Below are 26,892 nucleotides of genomic sequence, written 5' to 3' on the forward strand. Positions count from 1 at the left end.
TTTTTCTTTCTTCATACAAGTTAGCATTAGGATATAATATTTTGCAATAAATACAACAGTATATTTCCTATTTTTGAACTGATGTGCTTTTTCTTTTAGATTCGTGTCTTCCAGTGATGGGAAAGGTGCCTGGAACATACAAGGCATTAACACTGGTAGGAAAAGAAAGCTCAAATACCACATTATGGGATGTGCTGGGAAACACAGTATGAAAACGTATCTTGGCATTAGTTCATGCTCAGCAGGAATGACAAACTCATGCTCACCATCAGTGCAGGATTTGCAAAACCATATCACTCACTGTACACTTCTTTTGCCACCACAGAACCCAATAATATATCTGGTATGTGAGCTTCTAAGACCGGGAGCAATGCAGGAAGCAGAGTAGACAGCTCCAAGATCATTGCTTAGGGCTGGATCCTGCTGGTCCCAAACCAACAAATCCAGAGTGCCCTGGGTATCTGAACTGCACTGCTTGCTAGACAAGGATCACAGCAGAACTAAACCACAGTTACACATTATTTATCACATAGACAACTACCTGAATGCACTCTGGCATTTATGGTATTTTATTGTTTTAGTATGAGGCAAGATTATACATATATCCAGGATTTTGGAGGGTTTTGCTGCTCAGTGCTGGGTCTTGGTACTTTTTTACTATCACAGGCAAACTCACGGCTGTTCTGTTCAGGTAAAAGCAATTTTATCTACCTGGAATTATCTTATCCCAGACAATAGGGAACTTCTGAGCAAGATCAAAGAAATATTCCTTTATCTTCCCATTTCAGTGGAAATACCAAGAAACTGAAAGTTGTATTAGCAGTATATACCATGTCACAGAAAATTAGTTTATTCTAGGGATTAGGAACATTCTGGTTACGTTTGGACTCAGACTTGACCTTTTCTTCTGCTCATTCTACCTAAGCACCTTGTACAGTTGATGAAGGAGAATCACAGGCCAACTTCCTTGTATAAAAAAAGTGTATTTTCTTTGCCATTAAATAAATCTCCAACTCCACTTGTTCTGTTGGGTGCAAGAAAGCTTTCCAGGTTGCTGTGTTTCATGCAATCCTCGTTCTGTTGTGCACTGAAAGAGGCAGTTTATGGATTTTATGAACAGTAAGTAGGTTAACAGGGAACTAAGAGCAAGTGAAAACAAAACTTAAAGACACTGATGGTTTTGTTCTAAGTGCAGTTGACATGTCACCCTGGGTGTTCCTCCACCATATGGCACAGCATTGCAACAGCTCCACCCATTTCCCTCAAGGAAAATTCAGACCATACTGGTTGTTTGTCATTTTCCCAGTTAAAAGAGATGCAGCATTTAAAACTCAAAGCTGAAGAGACAATGGAACCTAAAAAACGAAAAATAGAAAACAAAGAATCTTTGGCCGCACTTGATATCATTGCACATGAATTTCAGCTTTAATGTCCAGCAATAAACTTCTGCCATCAAAATCAATGAATTTGTCAAGTCTGTCCTCTGTCTGGAAAAAGTGGTAAGATTACAGTTTGGACGGCTACTATTCCCAGCTAGTTTTTTTGTGTCATGCAAAAGGAATCAGCTACTACTATGAACACCTGATGCCACATTCCTCTTTAATTCCTTTCAAATTAGACATTTAACACAGAAGTGAATGGCACATCAGCATTTACTAGCATTAATATAGTTCCCTAATCCACTGCTAGCTAGTGAAGAGTTTACATACTTTACCATGTCTTCCCACACTAGACAGTAATCAACACGGTACTTTTCTGCTGTGTGTGTTTTCTGCCTGTATGGTATCATACTTCAATTATTACCTTTTTCCTTCCTTGTAACAAATGAAAACAAAACCGTATTTCTTTATCTGCACTTCTTTACCTGCACAGTTGGGCTTCAGTTCTGAGTATACTAATATGCAAAGGAGACATGGAACAGTTTGTATCACTTTTGGCCCATTTCCTTGATTCTCCTGATTGCCTCTAGAAGAGCTTATTTGGGAATTAAGAAGCTGAGCCACAGTTCCTGTATCTCACTCAAATGTAGAACTAAGCAGAACTATCCAATTTACCACCACTGTGCTCCTTGGGATCCTATCCCTGTTAAGGCAAAGCCCTTTACTAGTCATAGTTTATGCCCTTACTACTTATTAAAATGATACCAACTCCCATCAGTGACTTTAGGAACCTGCCTAGTTTTTATGGGGACAGAACGCAGTAATCACATACCACTTAGTAGGTAAGCACTGTTTCTTGGACAATGCGCTGGTCAGAATGACTTTGCCCATTTGACCAATGAATTGCCCAAAAAAAGAATTAAGATTCATCTGTTTGGAACACAGACTACTAGAAACACATCAAAAACCTTTCTTCATCCTCACTTGTATTTTTGAGATGCTGTAAAACCAGTTTCTAATACTATTTTCTTTTGCTGCAATCATCTTTCAGTTTGCTCCTGTCTTTGCCTTTTGTTTTGTTTCTGACTTCACAACATATGCGAAGGGGCCATGCAAGACGACAGACTTTCAACACCCTCATTTCCTCAGTATATTGCAGCTCTTCCGCATCTAAGTAAAGCATGATTTCAGAACTCAGGGAACTGGAGAGAAAGCCACTATATTTATGCTTTAGGGCAAGGTTCAGTATGTCAGAGATTTAACACGGGCTCTGTAGCCCACGTTTTCTTTACAATCTAATTTGATTTAACCAATGTGAACAGTTAGCACAAGGAATTGGTTGAAAGGAAGGCATAACAGACTTAATCATGTACAGAGACATAGGCACGTAGTAATCTTCATTTTGCTCCTGTTCTTGAAAGTGGTACTACTGGTCAGCTTTGATAGATTTTTCCTTTTTTCCATCTCACTTTTGGTATAGAACGCAGAACAGATTTAATGTTAACTGCAGTGTATTAGCTCTGCACAAGACAGCATGCCACTTACTATATAAACAGCATCACATTCTATTAATAGCTTATCACAACATTCAGATTTAGAACAGGCAGGGCAAATACACCCAGGTAATAGCGCAGATTGTTAAAGAAACTAAATTATTCTGAAAAGAGTATTGATGGTCAAAAGAATTTCCAACTTAGAAACCAATGTTGGTATCAGATCTTTTAAAGCATTAGAAATACCTTCTATTGAGGAGAGTTCTGAATTTACTTTCTAATTGAAACCTTCCCTCTCTTAACTACTCTAGTCTAGTATCTCTCAGCCTGGACGACCAGGCAAATGGATTTTCTTGGTTTTCATTCAATGGACACTAAGATTTTACCCATTTATACAAAGGGTATAGCTGCTCATAATATCAGAATGCTGATCAGTATCCATAAGTTGTTCATATACAATTTTATCCATAACACTCTCAGTTATCTGTCTTGCATTTAATCTATCTTTATATAAGAATAAGCACTTCAGAATATCAGAAACCTTCCTCTTTACAATCCAGCAGATGCATAATGCCACCTTGTGACAGTACTTCAACAATACAACAAACATCCAGTGCTCCCATACAGTGATCTTCAAGCTGCTTTCCATAGACCCACAGGAGCATAGCCTATTTCCAAAATCCACGACGCAGGTTTAAGGAAAGCAGGTTCACATATACACTACGTAGAAGTCTTCATATCTGAAAATATTAAAAGGGTCTGTTTTACTTCCATAGAAAAATACTGCAAAGTTTGTAAGTGAAGGAGGTACTAGTAGAGTATAGATATTCTTAGAAAACCTATGCTCTAGATAAAACACCAACAATGGTACCTGACAGGTGCATGGCTTATGTTACACATGCATCTGGAAAATATATCTGAAGCTGTAACAGTCACTTTGACAAGACATTTCCCTCTTGAGGAAAGGATTTTTTAAAAAGTGCTAACACACATATTTAAAGTGATAACAGTTCTTTAGAACTGCCATTGCTTTAATAAGCAATTCAAGTGAAGTATAAGATTTGGTTTTTTCATAGAAAATATTACTACGAATGTGTAGTAGCAGCAGTTTTTAATTTACTAAAAAATGGCATCTACTAGCAACAGAACACACAAAAAGTATCTGTTTATACAAATAAAATTAGGTTTCGAATATTCACAAAGTAACATAGAAGAGCAACATTCTTCTTCACATTGATACTCCAAGTTAGTCAGATCAGTTGCGATATCAAAATCCCTGTATAATATTCAGTCAAGCACCATGGCAGACAGTGCATTAAGATCTCTCATGAATGGATGATCAGCTAGTATTTTATCAATCTTCTGTCTTTGCTCATAGTCAGGAAAAATTTTTATCAGAGCTTCTCTTAGCTGTACTGTTTCTGAGGCAGATCTCTGTGGTGGCCCTGCTAGGCAAGCCTGTGTGTTTGTTTCCAGTGGAAGCCACGTTGATGAGTGATCATCATGTACTCTGTTTTTAGACTGTTGACTGCTACTAGTTGGTTTGAGGACTGGTACGGAGAAGGATGTCTCAGAATAATGTTGTCCGCTTCTCTGTAAAGCGTTTTGTGCTGACCAAAAATCTCTATGGAACAAAATAGAAAAAATTTATTAAATTAAGGTAAAGGAAATGCTAGCTGTCTCTGTCAAACACAAAATAGAAAAATGTGTGTAACTCCTATACTTCACTGCTGCTCAGCTAGTTACTGATCAGAATCAAATGGTAAGCATTTTTTCCAGAGTGAAACAAAATAGTATTTGAATCTGACAAAACTAAGGACATTAACATCATCTATGACTATTTCCAATGCGTTGCAAGTACTTTCCTTGACAGAATACAGAACAGTCAAAGCTTATTTTATGGAAGTTTTAACATCAGTACTATTGAGCTAAATGGATAAAAAGGTACCCTGAACACAAGTACACCAACTCAGAACGTGAAAATACTGACAGACCGAAGGTGCTTTCAGAAGCTTTACAAGACTGTTCCTCACCTACTTTGGCTCATGACTGAGCTTGCTCACATACAGATCAAAGCCTTGTTTCCCTCATATGATGTCCTTAATGGAGATACGAAGGTTTTCAGCAATTCCAGGATCTGAATATTCTTCCTTAATTACTGAGATTTTATCTCAGACTTTGAGGACCTGCTGCTACTCTAAATTACCAGCACCACAGAATTTAGGGCCTACTTCACACACCACAGAATTGTGAACTACAACTCATGTTACAGTCTAGTTTCCTACCACCATGGTGAGACAATTACAGAGCTCTATTTTAAAAGTTATAACACCTCCCATTACTCAACATGGAAAGGCACTCTAATTGCTCGAGATCCTTCCAGTTTCTAATGTTATTCTTAGTGCCATTTATACTTTCTGCATCATTTAACTCAAGTAGAAAAGTCTCAGGGAAGGAACAAGATTAACTCTTTCTGCTGGCACCTTTTCTCTTTCTTTGAAAACCCCATCACACCCCCTGCAAAAACCAAAGCCTACTTCCAGTTCCAAGCCCTCTCAGAAGAATCCCTTTCCATTTCTGCAATCATCACAGTCAGCTCTCAGAACACACTCTATTTTCACTTTATTTCTCTCAGATGCAGGCAGCTAAACCACAGTGTTCCAAGTGACATCCAGTAAGGGTTTTATATTAGAGCTTGAATACTTCGCCTTTCCTACTGGAGTTCTAGAACTGCACTCGCTTTTTTCACGTCACTATTACATGCCTATTTTCAAATCAACCTGTGACTTACAGGTATACAGGTCTCACTTTCCTCAATTGTTTCCAATAGCAGAGATTCCTGTTTATTCTTTGTATTAATCCTTGAGTACAGCTTGCCTTTCGTATTGCTGATTTTTTAAGCACTTGTTTCTAAAAGCTCTCTCAATACTCCTCACTATCATTAGCATTTATAATGTCTAAGCTGGTGAAAGAAAAGAGCAGCTTGTTTTCTTATACAGAAGGGCAAACCCATTCTCAAGTCTTGGTAGTTAGTACAAAATAAATTCATACTTTGAATATATGCACATTTTAAAAGTACAAGGATTTAAAAGTAACAATATATGATTATTAATAATTTAAAATTAAGAATCAAATACAAATGCGTTTAAAATAACAATGCCTCTCAAAAAACGTTTTATTTACAGTACCCTCAAGTGTGAAGTGAAATGCCTCTCCTGTGACAAAGAATGCCACTTTAGAGGGTTTCTCTTGTAGCACCTATTGTCCCACTCTGAATGAGTAAGCAATCAACCAAGGTGTTTGAAATAATGTCACTGTAATTAACAGGATACCAGGCTACCATATACCCAAATCACTGGCAGCTTTGTGTAATGTTAAAACAGTTTGGTCCACATTTGCATGAAAGCCATGACAACCAGATCTCAAAGGAAATTATTGTCATTCTTATCTTAGTTCTGAGAGATCCTGGTTAGATGCAAATGTCACCAACAGTTTCTGAACAGACTGAAGTAACAAGAAAAAAATGTTTTTGTTAAGCTACTACATCCTACAGTGTTCTTGCTTAGTTTCACTGTACCTTTACTATAAAGAGGTGTTCAAGTGAATCAAACCCAGTTTATTTCAAATGTAAAATCATAACTGTCTCAAAACAGAAGTGAAAACAGTGCTTATACCTAGAACAGCCTTCACTCCGAAGGAAGTCATCTAATCTAGGCCCATTTCTTCCCAAAGGATCATCAGGAACCATAAATATGTCACCAGCAAAAGTGTACTGCAGCAACCTGCAAGACAGTTCTTTCAATATTATTTAACAGCAATGTATTACAGCCTCACTGCCCTTCACCTCTGTAGCACAAGGCAAGTTGCCTTAAAGCAAACACTTCAAACCACATCAGGACTTGCTGAAGCTTAACTAGTAGTCCATTTTAGATACAACCAGCACTCACTGCCAAAATAATTTAATGGGAACTTCTGTGAACCATTCTCATTATGCTGCAGAACACCGAGGTGGTTTTGGTGGTTTTTTAAAATAGCAAGTGTTGGATGACTGCAAATTTTTGCAATGAGACCACAGCGGAAATTTCTAGGTGATTAGAGAAGATTTTCTGGTTGTCCAAACTCCTCTTCCTTGTAAGGATCTTCAACCATGTAGCTAAAATGCATATGTTACCAGAAAGCCACACAACTAGTAAACATAGCATTAGCTGTTTACAGTTAAGACAAAGAAGCTTTTTTCTGGAATCATTTTGGGATGGGGAAATCTGCATTGAAGGAACCCAGTTTAACCAAAATTTGTCTGCAAGGAGAGAATTTGGTACAGTGGAATTTCCCCAGAATTAAAACTAATAGCAGACGTTAACACAAGCTCTTAAAACCCCACAGACTGAGAATGACATGCTAAGTATTCCTGCTAATTTTCTGTAGAACAGAACCTGTCTCGGGTAGAATTCACTCAAGAGATAGCATAAATACCCACATGATTAGCCAACATCAATTCCATGCTCTCCCAGCTATACCTGAGAACCCGGGACAGTTTTCAGTTATTTATTTATTTAGACTTATACTGACCCCAGTCACTGCAGCAGATGTACCTTCAGAAGATGTCAGGGAGACTCCAAGGGATTAGTGGGAAATTTGGGCAACAGAAGATCATATCTTAATAGTAAAATGACCTGATTTAATTGGAGGGGAAAAAACCCAAGCCAAACAAAAAAAACCCCAGTTGCACAGCAAAAACTGTAATTCACAGAGAACTCACAAACTGAAGCAGGGATATTTGATAGCTAAGAGAACTCATCTAAACCTGAAGGACACTCAGTAATTGCAGGGAAATGGCTACTGGGATATGCTGCAAGTGTTCATTATTTCATATGCTGATTTGTTGTACTACAGTAAAGAGTGATTGATTCTGAAGCCTTAAAAGTAACACTATATGTCTGCATCAGCTATTATGTCTCCTTGAAGAAATGAAAGGTAAAAGAAGGAAGACTGTGAGAAAGAACCACAAAGCTCATACTAACAGGATCTAACACCCAGCTTCAGTAGTGACAATGCTTGGCGGCTACACCAAGCTCCTATTTATGTGAGCAATTGATAGACATACATTAGTGAATACATGAATAACAGGGACATGACTATTCAACACATAATTACAAGGACATCAATCAAGTGGGGAAACACAGCCAGTACTTCGGGTTGGGTTCTACCCAAACTGCATGACAGATTAATTAAAGATAAAAAAATCCCACAAGAAGATGGTGCCACCGACTGTAAGGACAGACATTCTTTTAAGCTTTCACAGAAACTGAGTAATTACCTTTTTTGAATAATGTCTCTCCAGGCAAGTGATTCTGTCACAAATTCTCTGAAGTTATCATTAGTCACAATAACACCTCCAGTTTTATCAGCAAGGTGTAACAAAAACCTGTAAAATTCATTTAAAAGACTGTTAAGACAGTCTGCTTTGCTGAAAATTGTCCAAAGATCTAGAAAACTAAATATTTCACTAAGAGTAACCTATTTACATGAAAACAAGCACTCTGATTACCAGGAAATTATTCTATTTTGACCCACCATATAAACTTTAAGCAATGTTTTAGGTAGCATGCATTTATTTAGTGCAGCAGAGTCTTTATGGGAAGCTTTTTTCCCCATTAAAAAAATAAACAGGCAAAAAAAACCCCCAAACCCCAGGAGATTATTAGACTCTAAATAACCGTAGAGGTAAGTAGTTTGCTTTACTAAAAGAGCACAGTATTCAGTTCACATGTCAACACAAACTTATTTCCCTATACTTTTTTGCTTAGCATTAATGTCCACGTTCTGTGAGATAGTGTTATGCATGTTAGTTGTTTGTTCTGTCAACACTTTTTAACAAAGAGTGCTGCTACCATTTTGTTGTTAAATAAATTATGACAAAAGTTAACTACTTATTTATCAAGAAAATCCCATGGCTGGCTTGTTTGTTTTTTTTTTTTTTTTACCTGTTGGAAAACAGGCTTTTTGCCATTTGAAACTACTTTAGCAAAGAGATAATGGATAGTGTCCTTGTAAAGACAAGTGTACGCTTCCGAAAAAAGTGCAAATATGTTAGCACAACATTCATTTCCACAGTAACCTCAACTGTAAATACTGCACCTACACAGCATTTTATATGAAATGCTTGCTGTATACAAACCATTAGTGTGTAAGCAGCTCCAACTTGGCTGCCTTGTACATTTTTCTTGCTACAACATTATTATTTAAGAGATTAGAGTTACTGTATCTTAACAAGGAGGATATATAGACTGCACTTAATTTGTCTATTATATGTATCAAGTTTTGCAATCAGGTACGTGACTGTGCAATCTAACAAAACCAGGCATGCCCATGATGCAAAACCTCAACAATTTTGTCAGAAAAATAAAAGTATGAATGATTATTTGTAGGAAGGAAGAAACCAAAATCCAGGCAACTGTAGCTAGCTGCAAAACAAATTCAAAGCTGCCAATATACTCATCCATGCAGAATTAGGAAAGCTGGTTGTAGAAAAAAAAAAACCCCAAACTTAAGCAGCATGTACTTTTTACTGTGTTTCAAGACTGTAAATCTGGCAAAGAACCCCTCAACCCCCCACAAAAAAACCCCCTAAACCTTACTGTTGTCTTGTTCACTGAAATATGATCCCCACATTTTGAAGTTGAACTTAGGTGCTCTAATTAACTTAGAAATTGACTAGCCCACGTATTGTTACAAATACATTGCTCCAAATACACATCTGTCTGTACACCACAATGGCACCAAGAAAATAAAACTAGAAGAAAATAGTACCTGATCAGTAGCTGATTTATACTAGTGCTCTCCAAACTTAAAAGACAATTCAGGGATAGACTGATGATAAGGAAAGCATAAAAATATTACTAGGAGACTAATTTCTTCCTCAATGCAAGTGATGACATTTGAAATGGATTGTTTTACAAAACTGCTTTATTAAAATTGCCAGGAAAATTTGCCATTTCCCAGGAATTTCTGAAAAGAGTATGTATAATATTATTAAAGAGTTACATATATAAAAGTTTCTTAGGACACTAAAATAACATAACAGATGTAGAGCTCAGTTTTAGACAGACTGAAGAACTAGCTAATACAACCACTCATGAAGTATTAAGCTTTTTTACAACCGTTAGTCAGATGTTTAAAAGGACTTTAAAACTATGTATATTCTGTACCTGTCGTCATGAGAAGCAATTCTTGTTCCTAAAACCATCCTTGCAGGGGTTAAAGACAATATTCCAACATCTTGGAGCTGCGTTAAGAAATCCTGCTCTGTTAAAACATGAAACAACTGTTCTTAAAAACAAAAGCTTTCTTCTAGGCTATTTATAGACTTGACAGTTAGTGTGAGAGATAATTAGCAGAGAAAATTGGCTACTTTTGTACTTATTAATCTAAAGAAATGACATATTGATAGTTGACGAATTACTAATATTACAAAAACAGGGAGGAAAAGGTTGAAACTGGGAATTAAAGAGCAAACAAAACACAAACCAAACAAAAAGGCCTCCACTTAGAGCACGTCAGTTAGCCTAAACAGCATTTCCAGGTGTCTCAGACTACTGTATGTTGAAACCCAATTACTCATGCTGAGCAGCCAGACTCTTCCTGCTTCACGTCTTATGAAGTATTCCTGCACCATTCACTCTTCCCAGAAGTACCCAAAGAAATAGTTACAATGTAGTTTAATAAAGCAAACATTAGGAAACTATTTCCCTCACCTGTAGTGGAAGGATCACGTCTTGTTCTCCACTGTGGAACAAATACAGTAATATTTCTATGGCCACGTTTCCAAAAGTAGTCAACAGCTATTGCAATTCCTCGACAGGAGAAGAATTTCCTTAGACCATGACTGGGGGTGAAAGAATGAGAAGGGAGATTAAATTCACTAGAGTTTTACTACTACCAATATAAAGAAAACTGAACAAAACCTTGCAAAGTGAAGCTGGAAGTTACATATACAGCCTCACCAAAAGAAAAGGTGGATGGATGTTGCAGGTAAAGAACCTTATAAATGGAAAGAGATTTTCAGCAAAATAAGAGAATAGAAACATTACTTTGCAGCTTTATAGCTCCCTCTCAGTTTTACGGGCCCAACAATATCTGGGTAATGAGGAGTGGGTTTAGCTTTAAAAAGAGGCCAATAGTGACATTTCCCAAAATCTATTTATTATAGATTAAAATGATCATAATCCAATATTGTGGTAGTTCCAAATATAGCCCTACTACAAAAATGGAACACCTGTAGTTCAACTGGGTCCTAAGGATTACATCTGAGAAGTTCTCTGATGATCTAAGATATTAGGGCCTCTTTTTCCTTAATTTCAACAACCTGAACTACTGTTTTCAAGTAAAATAATGAAACTGCTTTCAAGAAAGATTTTCAAAACACTATTACAGTAGTAAACTTTTCCCCCCTGTCCATTTAAAAATATAGTTATGTTCATTACCTGTTTTTCTAACTCAGTCACTTAAGTGACTTTCCAGAAAAATTAGCAACAGCCTAATATGGGTGATACAGAAATTGGAGTTTATAACCTTGTGAGGTCCATCCCAATCTGAATTATCCAAATGATCCTATATGCCCATTTAAGACACGGCAGGAAGCCCTCCTTTAGCAATTAACTGTCTAACCAGATTCTGGGAACTGAGCTTCAGGAGAATAATGGAAGAAGAATCTTAACATAAAGCACAGAAGGCAATAAAAAAATACCGCTCAAACAAATTCCTAAAAAGCACCTATTAGCACGTTACATAAGGTGCTACATAAGCTACACTTAGACAAAACAAAGATATACTTGGTTAAAAAAAGACACACTGATTCAGAACAGACAGCATCAATAGACAAAGCATGCCTTACAAAGTAGTACATATTCTATGTTCTGAGTTGATGTTAAGTCACTCCAAAGTGCTTCTCATAACAATATAGTGACCAAGCGGTATTCATATTTTAAACCACTCTCCTAGTTAAATGTGCAATAGTATATCATAAGCCTAATAGTAAGCCTTATTAGTTTTGAATGGAATCTTATCTTTAAACCCCTTGTTTAACCTATCAGGAAATCTTCTGAACAGAGTTCTTTAAAACATCTCCATGGAAACAGTTTCCAGTGAAACTCAGCCTTTAGTAGCATTCATGAATCCTTTTCCAATTCTGTAAACTCATTTTAAAATAAATGCATCAAAATATAAAAGCTATTAAGGTTCTATGAAATTGAGATACGTAGAAGAGCAGAAAAATGAGTAAGCTACATCTGAACTATAAATGGCAAAAAAATTTGACTTATTAAAGTTTCTGGAGGAAAAAAAAAAATATCCTATGCCACACTTGCCCTAATAAAATTAAGTATTTTCAATGTCAAGAGCAGTCAAATAAAGGAATGCAACTGTCACAGAAGAGTTATCCCTCCTAAACCTTCTAGGTCATAAAAGTAAAATGCAGTTCTCATCCCCCCACTTTAAGTTAGGTATCCTATTCAATGAACTGGAAAAATCCATTAAATACTTCCACTGTATTCATGGCTCTCAACTGGACTTCAAGAGAAGTCAAGGTCTCCATGTTCCTGTTGAAAATTATGACTTTGTTACTTGTCTGCTCTCCTGTTTTAGAACTTTAAACCTGCTGAACTACACAGAGTACTCTGTTATTTAAGTATTTTAAGGCCTAGAACAGCACCTCTTGATTTGTCCTGCATGGTCAAAACCTCCTGCTCTGTAGCGACTTTGGGGGGAGGGGGGGGAAGCATGCAAATAGAAGCAATATCTTTATCAAATAAGATGTAGAATTAAGGTGAGCTATAATATGAACAAATATGTCACTGCTAGATACACAGAAATATGAAATGCTTTCTTGGACCTACGTAAACATCTGAGGGACAGCAAAGTAGCACAGCAAGGTGGTCTTCTCAAGCATCCATCTTAAAGACTGCATCTGTTCTCCAATTGCCATTGTAATACTGGTTTTGGCTGTCCCCATTCTTTAAAAAACTGTAAAACCCTACAAAGGTATTTCTTAAGTTAAACAAGACATGATCGCAAACAGCAGGTTGCTGTCTGGGACATGTAACATTTTCCCTTTGGTTTTGTAATTAAATTAAGGAAATTATGTACCATTATTTACAAACAGTTCTAGCAAGGTCTAATGCCATCCAATTATTCCTTCATACTGAGTTTCTTGCACATTTTTTAAAAATAATTTAAAATTACCTGACAACTATCTGGATATTTCAGTCTGCCCCAGAAGGGCTGTTTTCAGCACACAAACAGGCAATTTTTAAAAATACCTGCTAGCAGCTAGAGTAAACTCTGGGTTTCTCTCATTCCACAAGCACATTGGAAGTACAGCTAGCATTAGTAAGATCAATGTACCATTTTTACTACGCTGCACATGTCAAGAGGAAAAAACCTTCAGCTTCTTGCAATCTTCCAGACTTAACAAGGCAAGTAGTGATTCAGAAGCCCATTCAGCCATAGTTAAGCATGTGGTCAATACATTAATAATCCTCCAAAACACATGACACTCAGGGGTCAAAAAACCCCCCAACAACCAAAAAAAACCAACACAGGCCTGGAAGCAGATGCCCATAACCTCAAGGTACCGAGAAGTAAAACTGAAAACAAACCAATGCTGAAAACTATTCTTCACTTTCTAAGATGGAACAAAATAACAAGGCTTTATTTAGCCAGAAGGAAGCTGCAGAACACCTACACTAAAAAAAAACAACCAAAAAACCCAGGCTCCCACGCACTGACTATTTAGTAGGACATTTAAATAACTTGATGTTCTGCTATTTTGAGGCAGTTCTCTGTGCTTTGCTTTTCACAAGCAGAGTTGTCATTTAGTTGAGTAGCAGCTGTTATATAGCCATATTTGGGGACTATGTCAATGGTACCCAGCTACTATGCTACTACACCAGCATCCCAGCTGGTGCACAAGACAATCCATTGGGGTGCATGGAAGATATATTACGACTTCAGTAATGCCCATATATACTTGATAAATATACATATATTGGGGGTGCATGCTCAAAGACTTTTTTTTACTGATAGGGTGCTCAATCAAAAAAGGCTGGGACACCTCTGCCTACAGTAGTCTTGCAGCCATCCGAAAAATGAGATGTTTATTCACTATCTTTTAATTAACTGGTTTCAGACGTATTTGGTTGCTCTTAAAAAAACCAAAAACAACAAAACAAAGACATAAAACCCCACAGAGGAAAAACGCAGATGAAAAAAAATATCTTCCTGTTAAAAAAAAAAAAAAACATAGACAAAGAGGATGTGGTGTATCTGTTATTTTCTACATGATCCCATCAATCTGCATTTCTCTTCCACTAATACACACTTGGGAAATTATTTTTAAAAGTTCAAGGTACCTTATGACTCAATCGTGACTTGCACTTCTACATCACTATTTTCTAAGTTAACAGTCTGAACAATGAGGAAATGTCTGCTTTAAAAACTATTTACTATAATCAAACACCATACTTGAATTAAAGGAATGTCAAGAGTTACTGATCATGTCAGGCTTCCCCTTTAAAGTTAAGACTATAAAATAACAGAAAACATTAATCTGTTATTCTCCAGTGATTGACCTGGAAAGTTTTACTGCTGCCAGTCATAAGGAACTAGCTCTGGGCTCTTCAACCTGGGGAAACCAAGTTATGAGGATGATCATCACCTTCTTTAATTAATAATCTCTTGGTAGGTAAGGTTACACATTAAGAAATCTTCCAACATTCCTGCTCATAAATAGAAGTTGTTACTTAGATTTACTTTTGACTCCTCCTCTGTGCTATAGAGACTTTCTGGACTAATCGCAAACATTTCTGTATTACTACACTCTTGGTCCTTAAACTGCATTTGAAGCTAATAATCTTTTAAAAATGTATGTTTTGCTCTGAATGGGGAAAAACAGCAATCTAGCAGGAACATGTGCAAATACATAAGAGGCCTGTCAATAAACCAGGTGAAGTGAGATATATTATTATATGAATTAAGTTTAAGACATCAGCAGAAATATTTCTGAATGAACTATACATCTAGGAATTTCAAGATGTCATCTGGTAGTTTATGTAAGTTATCAGCAAATACCAAGGTATCAAAACTGAAAACATAAGGCTAGGATTGCACATAAAGAGAAGAAGTGAAGAATGATTCCCTAATTTGCTAAAGTAATATTAATAATTCTACTAGCACTCCACAACAGTAACAACATAATTTGTCATTCCTGTTCTTAAGCAAAGTTCATACATATTACAGAGAAAAGGAAATTATAAGTATTTATTATCCCTAACAGTTGAGGAAGTTTTGCTATTCCATGGATTTTGATGAAATGTTTAGGACCTAAAGTAGATCTTTCACAACCACAAAAGAACAGTATCTGAAACTAGAAGCATGCATCCATTTCCCCCCCATTAACACAACTGTGTGTACATGCACAGGCAGATCTGTGTTTACATAGTTACTTCCAGGAAACTACCAGCTGTCAACTGTCTGAAACATTAAATTCGTTTTAAGACACACTTGACCTGATTTTATTACGGCACATAACATTGTAATTTTTTCCCTGGAAAAGTTTATTTCCTTCCCCTAAACAGCCTTTAGGCCCATTCTTTTGGGAGGCCTCTCTCATCTAATAGCTGGAAGTACATGGCATATGACACGTATCTTAACTAGTCATACGTGTTTTTCTCAGCCTAAGAGCATCCTACAGAATTCATTGGATCACTGGTAGTACTCTGGCCTATTCTTCAAAAAAACATCATATTCAGGAATTAGCTACAACTAAACACAAGATAATATAGCTGATATGAGGCTCTTCAGGATTTCCAATCTCCCAAGAGATTGGAATACTAAAATCTGTATTTTAAAATAGTTTAAGTGTTTAAGAAACACTTAAATAGCCTAATCTTTTCCCCGCTTTGTCTGGGGATACAGATGATCTTTATCAGAATTACTATCGTTTCGCTAAATGTACTCCATTTTGGTTCTGGCAGCATGGTTTCAGAATGAAAACTAATTTCTATACTTAGAAGGGCTCATGCACATTCAGCAGGGGAACTCTGAATGCACCAAAAAAAAATCTTCACTAGCAAGTTCTTGTAGTAAGTTTACTATTATTTATTGTTAGATTGATAAGCCAAGCAGGAGAACAGTCAGTTTGTTCTTTAAAAACTACCACTTCCTCATTAAGAGGGGATATCCTCCTTAAGAGGAGGAGATCTTGCATTTGTCATTACTCACTTTTACATTCCAAAACTACAAAAAACCCCATAGCAAACATCAACAAAACCTTCTGACATGTGTGAACCCATAGCAAACATCAACAAAACCTTCTGACACGTGTGCTTGCCAAAATTACTTTGTATGAAAAGAAATCCAAGTCTCTTCCTGACTACAGAACAGCAACCAATTCAAGGATAGTTTTGATGAGCCAAATGTTAAATGAACCAAGTGAAGCACAACATTTTAAAGAGATATAATTCTAACTGATTTTTCCTATTCCAGTTAGTGATAACAAACTTAAAAAAAAAATAAAAAAAAAGAAAATTGTACTTGGCAATGCTCTCCAAAGTCATCTACAAATAGAAACAGTGAGAAAAAAAAGTAAGAGGAATTAGAAAATATGTGTAATAATGGAAAATCCCTGCATCATTGTCAATGAAAGAGTTTTCTTGATCTTTTCAGTATTAACTGTGCCCATTCCATAGGGTTTGTTTGCATGGTGCCTTGTCAACCCATCAAAATTATCCAAACAGCCCTATAAATGTCTACTATCATTTACATTCATTCTTTCAGGTATCAGGAAGACGAGGTGTGTGCACACATACACACAGTTCTGCAAGTTTTAAGGAGAAGGATGGAATATTTTTGTTGCATGCCTATGTCTGCAGAAAGTAACAGGACCCCAAGCATAATGTGTAATGTAAATTTGTTAAAGGACAAATATGTTCCTACTATATTAGAACCTTCACTTTAAAATTATAAGAAATTAAGAGCAAAAGTAAAAAACCAAAACGCTTAAGTGATGGTAACTCAACTTCGTTGATGTGTGCAAAGCAAATTCAGTTTCATGCATAAAATTCTTTGCAACAGAGCAGAGCTCACTGAAATATTACATCAGGCTGGAGCACTGATAATTCAAAGTACGTTGCTCTGAAATGGGACAAATCAGACTTCAAATCTGACCATTGCCTAGTAAGAAATGCTGTAGAATTAATTCACTTTTCATTTTGAAATATCTTGTTATCAAAAAGGATCTCTTATACCTCTAATATGTATCTAGTTTTAGTTTCCTTTCCCTATTCTGTTTTTTTCAAATTAGTATTTGGCCTACATAAATGTAAGCTACCCATTTTCACAAATCCATAAATTTCTACTACAGCAGGAAAGCTACGTCTTAGAAAGCTTTACAGAGTATTTTCCAGAGTATTGCATTTAAGTCAATATCATCAAGGATTTTCCTTATTCTATTTTAACCACTTACTGCATTTGTTCAACTTCAGACTATGTAATCTTTTTAAACCAGAAGTAAATTCTACAAGTATTGTTTCATGATAGAATATCACACAACCACACTGTTCTAGCTAGATTTGTCACAGAGCACACTTGCTAAAAACTTCTGAATTTCCTTCTATGCACAGCATCTCAACAAAGAATAGTAACTCCAAACAAGTCAGTCATAAAAATGCATGCTGTCACTAAATGGAGAGTAAAAACTACCAAAATTGCTAGGCACTGGAAATTGAAATGGCCAATGTCAATCTCATCTAATTTTTCATTATCAAGCCTTACCAAAACTCACCAATGCATCCATTAACAGTAGCTGAAAGATCTTACTGTGTACATGGACTGCTGGACACCAAAAAACTAACTAGCAAAAACTTTACACATGCCACAGCAACCTCTTAGTCCCTATTTAATCTGAAAGTTCATTGAGCTTTTAATGGAGAGACGAAAAGAACAATACTTACGAAATTGCAACATTGCTTCCATCAATAATGATATGTTTTAAATATGGATTCCCAGGTTCATTTTTCAACTCCAGTTTGTATGGCTTTTTCAGAGAATCCAAAAATCTTTGGACTCCAGTAATTGAAGGATCAGAATGATGTCTGCGTGGTCCCACTGTCTCTCTATCAGAATCTGAAGGATGTATTTGTGTAGACAATACATGGTCTGGGGTAAGATTTTCAGAATCTGAGGTTTGGGAAAGGCGTTGGTTCTGAAATCTCACTGGAGAAGAGCTGCAGTGTCCAAATTGGTCCTCAAAAACAGGATGACTATTCTGTACAATTGAGGGCCCTGCAGATTTTTGCTGAACTGCAGTTTTAGTCTTAGTTGAGGAATGCTGCACATCTGAGCTCCCTCTGGCTACAAAATCAGCGTCTTTTAGAGCTTGTGTAACGCCAGAATTTACACCATCAGTTTCTACATCACCCGACCTTGAACTGCGATTCTTATCAGGACAATAAATGCCTCTTTGTTTATAGCATACAGTTGAATTTTTATTGGAAGGAGAAGCAGGTTTGCGTACTAACATATGCGTTTTACCTTCTGCGTTGACTTGTATGCTTGGTGAATCTCTTATTTTGTGATGTTCATTTTTTGTTTCATTTGAAGTATGACTCGATTTAAGTGGACTTCTATTGCTAGAAATGCCTTTGTCTTCTAGCTTTTGTGAATTATTTGCATTACTCCCTAAAGGAGGATTGATAGTTCTAGGCTTTTGAGATGACTGCTCATGTTCTTTTTGAAATTTTATATTTTCCTTTTCAATTTCTTCTAGCAATGTTAATGGTTCCACAGATTGTCCCAGGATACCAATAACTTTTTCTACAATATTTTGGGAATATCCCATTGTTCTGAAAAAGTTCACAAGAATCGTATATTCCATTTCCTCACTGGTATCACCAGCTTCTTTAAGGCAATAACTAGGATCATCTGATTCACTGTAGCTATCTGAAAACAGATCAGTAATTGCCTTGCTGTCTGAAGGATTACTGTGTGAGGCAGGTTTCACTTCCTGATCATTTTCCAAAGAGAACGGCTTTTTAGGGAGTCTTTCCTCATCGTGCGAAGATCTTCTTTTACATGACTGCCTTTCTTTAGGCACCACTGCCTCTGACAGAGGCATAACATTTATGGGACTAAAACCTGTTTCAGGAGCATCAGAAAACACAGTGTCCATTTGCTTTGTAAGCTCAGTTACAGGTGTCCCAGCACTGTTTCTTGCTTCCTCACTACCTGCTCTTCCATCTCCGTTTGTAGCGATTACCTTGGAGGCTTCATTCTGTAAAAACTCTGTTGGGCTTTCAGAACCTGTAAGATCTATGATCTCACTCTCCACTTCACAACATTCAGTTTGTGTGAGAATTAGGAGTTCTCTTTTTAGTGAGCTAGGCAAAATCAGTAAATCCATTGTATACTTATCTGCATGTGATTCCACAAATTGTCTGAATTGCTTTTTAATCTCTGATTCGTTGTCACTTAATAAGCTTTCATTATTCTCAAAAAGCTTCACAAACTGCTGAACATGACTTTGAGCCATAACAACAGCTTCTGTCACCCCCTTAATACTGAGCAATCCTATTTCCAGCACCATTATATCTGCACAGGTATCCTGAATAAGACTGTTGAGAAACAGGCTCTGTGCACCAACAAAGATGCAGTGCATGTCCTTTGGGTAGTACTCCTTTTCTTCTAGCTCAGGTTCACAAAGTCCCTTAATATACTCCTAGAAGGAGAAAAAGACAGCAAAGTGAATACTTGTGAAAAGCTAACATATTAAGTTAGGTCAGTTATGTTGGTTAAATCAGTAATGGACAAGCACATTAGAAATTAAAGCCAACTTAGTGTTAGAAATGTAAGAAAGTAAATACTGCCAGTAAACTGGATAAAAGATATAAAATACAAACATTTGAAGTGACTTTAATTAGATCTCATAGAAAGCTAACTTTTATACCCTACCATTTATAAAAAAAAAAAATTACTTGAAACTGATAGTAACAGAGTATTTAAGTTGTAGCTCAAACAGTTTAAAAGACAAGTAAAAGGAGATTTATTTTCCCACACCCATTCCTTGGTCAGAGACCATATGCTTCATGAACAAATGCCTTGCACTAGAGAATTCTACCTAGTCCATAAAACTGAGCTTCTAAAAACAGTTTCTAAAGAAAATTTCCAAAGGCTCATCACAGCACTAGCTATCCTGTAATTTTAAGTTGTTCTGATGTGTTACTTATTCTATACTGATGAATCAGGGACACCGATCCTGTGGCATGGCACAATATAACTAGTAGACACAGCAGTATCCATTAAGAGACTGTATGGAAAAAAAAATATGCTAAAAACAAATGACAAAACTACTGAGCTCTGATAGAATCCCTTACTAACCAAACAAAACATTTTTATTTTAAAACTACTACTGCCAGAGCACCTACTTATAATGGGTATTTGACACCAAAAAAAAAAAAAAAATCACACCCAAAAGGCTCAACAGCAAGCCAACTTTCCACAGGAAGCTTTGAAACCCAGTATTTTGAAAAAGATTATAATGACAAATGGCTGAGAAAACTCCAGGCTCCAGATAGTTGGGTTCCAGAAGTTCAGGTTTTTAACAGATTTAAAAAAAAAAAAAAGTAATCCCATTGTATTTCTGCCACCTAGGAGTTACTATAGGTAAATTCACTATACTACCTTTTTTTAATGTGTCAAGAGTTCAGAACTCTGCCAATATAGTATACTATTTCTTCTTTCAGGTAGCATTATTCTTCCCCGAACTGTGTCTTTCTGTGCTTAAAATTCTGTGACATAGTGAAACCAGTTTCTAAGCAGCAGTCCTTGCATATGCAGACTCCCAAGCATAACAAGTTTTATTATCCATCTTTACTGTCAGAAATTAAACTTCTCTCTTAATGGAACTGAAAACCAATACGAGGTAATGAATAACGTTAACACCACTTCCTATCACCTCTTGAGTTACGTCACCACAGATACCAAGGCAGACTGCTTCAAGACTATATTAGCACAAAACTGCTTCTGCAACAAAATCCATAGGATTACTTTTCATGCTTTAGTCATCACATGACTGCTGTTGCAGAGCAACAGGACATCAGAAAAAATAATACTCAATATCAGGGAACTCCCTTTTTTTTCTTTTACATTTACTAAGCAGCACTGAAGAATTAATACATTGCATGTAACTGGTGAATTAAAACACAAAGTGCTATCACTAAACTTTTTGAAGGGAGACAGTAAAGACATGCAATTGTTTGTACTTTCTAGTCAATAATCCCTCCAGATAGGGTTGAAAACTGCTTTACACATAAGGGAAGTCAAGTCTCCCATACCCTTTAAGTTATTTGGAACAGGAAGCAAACTTTCTATGTCATTAGGAAATGCATGAATTGGAAAATGGAAATCTTGTGCTGTTTGTTTCAGGCTTTAATTTTCGGGGGGGGGGGGGGGGGGGGGAAGCTGCACTGCAGCTGCCTGGAGGGTAGCTGTTTATACTACTTCTAACAGTTTCTAGAGTCTCTGAGCCCAAGGATACAAGCAAATTCGCCAGAGTCAATGTCAGAGTCAGATAATTCAACCCCCTCAACACTAATAGTATTTTCCTTCTGAGTTTTATGCAGTACATCGTTGAGGAATCAGGCTTTTGAAAGTGGACTGCCAAGCCGAGTTACAAAACACATTCTAAGGACCCTTGCTAAATACGTGTATTTAAACAAACAGACACAAACGCCCACTTATCAAGATGTTGGTGTGGAAAGCCACCCTCGGCCCAGCCAGTGCTCAGCACATGACTCACACAGCTAGAGCTGCCAGGTCCACTCATTACTCACGTAATGCCCATTTCATCACCGCTGCTGAGCCTCTCCAAAGGTTAGCTATACAGGAGATTTAACAAAACAGTCCTGTCAAGATCCTTTCACAGCAACCACTGGCACAGCCAGCAGCACAACCAGCTCTCTTTTAACGCGTTTAGTGCTGGGTGAAAGAGCCAACTTAACCTGCTCCAGCCACAGACCCGCGAAGCAGTCTGGATCTGCCAACTTTTACGCGAAGGAAACGCTGGCTCTGCGCGGCTGTTTGCGACAGCTTCGCTAGCAGGCCGCTAAACGCCACAGAGGCAAGTCACGTCTGCAAAGCAACTGTGGGGCGCGGCAACACGCAGGCAACCCCGAAGAATTTCTTGACTTTGGGGAGCAAACGGAGAGCGATACACCTCAACGGCGCTGTAGGCCAGACCCCGGCCCGCTCCCGCAGGCGTTAAAGCCCCTCCCGCAGCCGGGAACGCTCCAGCGGGGCGACCGCAACGCGCTGCGCTCCGCAGTGCCGGCTTCTCACCTGAATTGTTTCCCTTTATTCTCTACGCTTGCGTCGACACTACGGCAGACACCCTGGCACCTGAACGCACCCGTGGCCAAGGCGGGACCGTTTCGGTTTCCCCGCGGAGCGCAGCCTTTCTCCCCACCCTTTCTTCCTCCTTCCTGCACGCAACGGCCCCCAGCCCTGCCCCGGCCGGGGGGCCTCCGTACGCAGGCACGGCCTCGACCCTCCTCCGGGCGACCGAGGCCGCCAAGGCGCAACTTCCCGCCCGGCCCCCGCCCCCCCGTACCTTGGCGCTGCGCACGGCCTTCCCGCCGCCCGCCAGCTGCACCCAGATCCTGGAGGCGGCGGGCAGCGGCTGGCCCGGCGGCCGGATCGCGGACCGCCAGTCCCCCTGCGCCCTCAGCACGGCCAGCCGCACCTCAAACAAGCTTTCGATGCGGCCTCGGCTCCCCTCCAGGAGGCGGCTCTTTTCCGCAGGGACGGTGAACTCGTCCACCCCCCGCTCCGGCTGGGAGCCGCGGGCAGCCCAGCGAGCCGCCATCAGCGCCGCCCCACGCTCCGGCCGCCCATCGCACCGGGCCCCGGGACAACAACACGGGGAATCCCCGGGCTCCCAACCACAGTCTGCTGACGTCATCGACCCGCGCCAGGAGGCGGGCAGTGCCGCTGCACAGCCGCGGAGCCATCGTTAGCAAGGCCGCGGGAAGCGCTCCTCCCTCGGCTGCGCTGCTTCCCGTTTTGTCACGGGGCGGGCCGCTCGGGGGAGAGCCCAGAGCCTCATTTCCTCGCTCCGGCTCGCCGCTCCCGCTGTAGGCTGGCGGGTGCCCGCGGCCGTCTCCCCGCTGCCCTGAGGAGAGGCGGGCGGCTCCTCACAGCGGCCCGCGCACCGCCCGCGGCCGTTAGCGCGCGGCGCAGCCCTCTCCGCGCAGCGCCCCCAGCGCAGCCTCTCCCCTCAGGCGGCGGACGCCTCCCGCCCGGGGGGAAGCCTTCTTCCTTCACGGTTCCACAGCCCCAGCACTTTGGTTTTAAGATACCGTTGGCATAGTAATGTTCTGGTATCGTCCTGGATTTCGTTTTAAAAGAAACGTAAGTTTTTTACCTCAGGGTTGCAGGGGACAGAAGTATAGCCCCCATCCCCAAATCCTTAGCTCTGGTAGCTCAGAAAACAAAGGGGGCACATGTTTTACTTAAACCAACAACCAAAACCACCAAAACCAAAGAGTCGTGAAGGATAAGATTAATTCTTAAAAAGTAGCTCTAGGACTTCACTAGGCTTTTGAATGCCTAGAGCTGGCAATGCTACCCAACTGTTGTACAAAGTAAATATCTTGGTCTCTTCCATCTCTTCCCATCTCGGACCCATGTAAATATCTTCCAAGTTTGCCCTAGTCTTGATTCCCACTTGTTTTGTCCATTTCTTTAGCATCACTGAGAAGTTAGGTTTTTTAGTAGTTGTTCATTAAATATAATCTCTTCAAAGAGTAAAAATATTTTATGGTTCTGTATCTAAAGGCACATAGTCTCTTTTAATATACTTATATGTTACACCAGGAAAGGATGAATACAAAATACCATTTTTATAAAGGCACTTGTATCCCTGTTCAGGAACTTTATAACTAAACAAGAGTTTGCAGCTCTTAGTACATCAGAAAATCACACCAAATGTTTACATCCAGGTATAGCTATATATGTTTTCCTATCTGAATTTGAAGTGTTATATTTTTGAGTCCAATATAAATTTTGTCCGTGACATCTGTGTACACAAACACACACACACACAGTGTTTACACACATATGTGCATTCTAAACAGGACAGGGTTTTGACGCTGGTGTCATAATGGAGAAAGATCCTGTACTTTCCTGAAGATAAAATTTTTCTATTTTTGTTATTTAGACATTTGTATTTTGCTTTCCCATCAGTCTACATATTCACAGATAAGAATGTAACTTAACACTTAAGCAATTTCTTGAGGTGATTGGTGCCATCAGCTGTTAAAACATAGTCACTGCAGCCACGGTTGCATTGTAGTCACTAATTGCAAATTAAATTGTTAAGCAAGGAACTTTATAATAAAAACGAAATTACCAGAAATTCGGGATACAAAGTATCATTAAAAACCTGGGAAAAAATACTTTTTTTTTTTTTTTTTTTTGCCTACCATGTCAACACAGCCGTTTGGAATGGTTCATGCTGTGTATATTTTCTTGTGGTCTATTTTGCCATACTGTATGTTATAAAACTTGGTCTCAGTGCTGAATTTATTACTACCTTTATAATTTTATATGTATTCTCTACAAATCTGTATTCAAAGGTCATTTACAGCATTATAATGGTCTGAAACTGCTCTCCGGGAGGTCGTGAGCATGAATGGTTCTGTAAGACTGTGACCCAGTCTGCTAAGGTGAAATAGTACATGACATTGTAACATTCATAAAACAAACTAAAGCCCTTTTGAAGTGAAAGAGACCAGTGCCATTTAAAAGGTTTACTTATGTTTACAAACATGGGTCAATTATTAAAACAAGTTGTGTCTTTCTCCCTGCATTGCTGTGACTCAGAATAGAAAAAAATATTTAAATTACAGTGATATTTTTTTTTTTTTTTTCAGTGACCATTTGAAACTGCATCCTGAACTTAATCTTCCCCATGCTTAGGAGAAATTGCAAGCCATTTGTCACAAGCGGATATTCAGGTGTGCAAACACCAAATGTAAGCTAGGTTGAGAACACTAGAAATCCTTTTAGGTTTTATAATAGGCTGCTTACAAAGAGGATTTGTCTTTTGAGCCTATGGGCTTTTCACAGTAAAATATCCAAAGTGATAGGCCCTGTTTAATTAGAGAGGAAATTTCATTTTCCTGAATCTTTGGTTGCATCTTGTAAGCTTTTTTTAAGGAAGGGAAGTTTAGCTGGTAGCAATCAAAGGAATTGATTACACCCAATGCCTGCCTTTGCAGTTTAACTTGGAACACCAGTGTGATATTTTACAGATTGTCCTGAATGTGAGTTGTTGCCAAGTTTATTCTTTGTATTACTGTTGGAGTAATAGTAGTGTGTAAATACATGGGGTTTTTTCTTTCATGTTTTATAATAGCTTGCTTCAGCTGCCTTGTGCAACTTCTAGCTTGTTATTAAAATTTCTGCAATTGAAAATTGGTTGCATAAATGGTTTTGTGAAACTGGGCCTTTGTGAAGTGTTTGGTCTTGAGTTGTGTACTTCAACTAGGAGTTGTGCTGGCTGAAAAATCAAATGGATTTTTCCATTCAAATGGAAAACAAAATGGAAATCAAATCTTAAAATTCTTTTTCAGATCCCTGTTGGTTAAATGATCTATACAGTCTAAAATGGTGCACTTTACAGATGGAGCTCTGATCCTCGTTATTAGTATTATGGTCTCCAGTGGGGTTATTCACGTGCATAACTTTAAATACATGTATAATTAAACAATATTTATTTAAGTGTTCTTTGCAGGATAGGGACCTAAAATACTAGGGTATAGAAAGTATCTGACATGAAGTTGAATAGCAGAAACTTTAATTTGTAGTCATAACACAAACAGTAGCATATTTTTTCTAAAAGTAATACCTCAAATGAATTCCATATATTTCAGAAAGGAGAAGGAGCCTTGGCTAAAGCTTTCAAATCTTTGCATATAATATAATCCTAAAATTTAAGACTGCCTCTGATAGTATCAAGATCTCATTAGGAGATTTTGGTATATGCTTTAATTAAAAGTTTTTTCATTTAAAGAACTACAAAGCAAAAAGCCAAAAATGGTTTGAAATGAAATGACTTCACAGTGCTTTATAAAGACAAACTTCTAGATCTTGTTCAAGTCTCCAGTTGTGCAGTGACAGACATTTATATTTGCTTAAAACCCTGGTGACTTGTGATTAAGAAGATTTCCCTTTTGGAGACGTTATTGCAATGCTGACATCTTAATGAACTTATAGATCAAAGCTTTGGTCTTATTTCTTTAGTATCAAGAGGCAAACTTTTTAAAAATAATCCAAGGTATAGATTCTATAATTAGTATTTTCTATTAATGAAACTTATTCAGTCCCTTAAAATTAGAATTAATTACTTTTCTTTATTCCAAATTCCTTGCAAAAGAATCTGTTGTAAATAATTGAATCATTATAAAAGGAAGAAAAGGCAAAAGCATTGCAATTATACATACGTCAGTTGTTGAGTAGGCAATATTTTTCTTTTTGTGTAATGGTGTCTACATTTGGTTTTGAAGCTTTTTGAGTGTGTTTGCTCAAGTTTCTTAATTAGTTACAAAAAGTGGCAGGTTTGTTGGCAAAGACTATTATTTAGCCTGGGAAATGTTCCAGAAGACAGTTTTGTGGTTTTTTTATTGTAAATATTTAGCTATACTATTACTAGTCACTGTAAAGGCTCCACACTCTGTGCCTGCTGTGTACTTTGACACAAGCTTCACTTGAATGACTGACAGAACAAATGATAATATAAGAATATAATCTTTATTGTGAGAAGGGATTGAACACCACTGAATTACTTGCAAAAATGACAAGTGGTATTTGAAGGGGTGTCGGCATCATGTAGCTGTCCCTGAGGACTATGTAGTCCAGCTTCAGTTGAAATGCCACAAACAGTGTGCCATGCTCAATTGCCACTCTGT

At 38.1% G+C, this 26,892-nt stretch overlaps 1 protein-coding gene across 4 annotated transcripts; it reads right to left on the reverse strand.

The window, feature by feature from the left end:
- Window positions 1-1,401: 1,401 nt before the first annotated feature.
- N4BP1 (NEDD4 binding protein 1) lies at window positions 1,402-22,950 on the reverse strand. 4 transcript variants are annotated; one of them, XM_055818798.1, is made up of 7 exons: window positions 22,665-22,926; window positions 17,881-19,643; window positions 10,627-10,757; window positions 10,081-10,177; window positions 8,190-8,297; window positions 6,547-6,654; window positions 1,402-4,496 (listed from the first exon to the last, which is right to left on the reverse strand). In XM_055818798.1, exons 1-7 carry the CDS (start codon window positions 22,881-22,883, stop codon window positions 4,160-4,162), a joined length of 2,763 nt encoding a protein of 920 aa, XP_055674773.1. In that variant the 5' UTR covers window positions 22,884-22,926; the 3' UTR covers window positions 1,402-4,159. The 4 variants fall into 4 exon arrangements, with proteins under 4 accessions (XP_055674773.1, XP_055674771.1, XP_027637378.1 ...); XM_055818796.1 differs by having other exon boundaries at window positions 22,533-22,925; XM_027781577.2 differs by lacking the exon at window positions 22,665-22,926 and adding an exon at window positions 22,262-22,482.
- Window positions 22,951-26,892: the final 3,942 nt, after the last annotated feature.

Source organism: Falco peregrinus, chromosome 14 (assembly GCF_023634155.1).
Source record: "Falco peregrinus isolate bFalPer1 chromosome 14, bFalPer1.pri, whole genome shotgun sequence".
NCBI classification, from domain to species: domain Eukaryota; kingdom Metazoa; phylum Chordata; class Aves; order Falconiformes; family Falconidae; genus Falco; species Falco peregrinus.

Bases quoted from the DNA above. Each gene is read 5' to 3' on its own strand.
- N4BP1 (XM_055818796.1), bottom strand. From the start codon at position 22,883: ATGACGTCAGCAGACTGTGGTTGGGAGCCCGGGGATTCCCCGTGTTGT. The intron at 10,178-10,626 runs GTGAGGGAAATA...ATGTTTTAACAG, and splicing joins ACGTGATCCTTCCACTACAG to AGCAGGATTTCTTAACGCAG. The intron at 6,655-8,189 runs GTAATTACTCAG...ACTGTCTTGCAG, and splicing joins AGAGACATTATTCAAAAAAG to GTTGCTGCAGTACACTTTTG.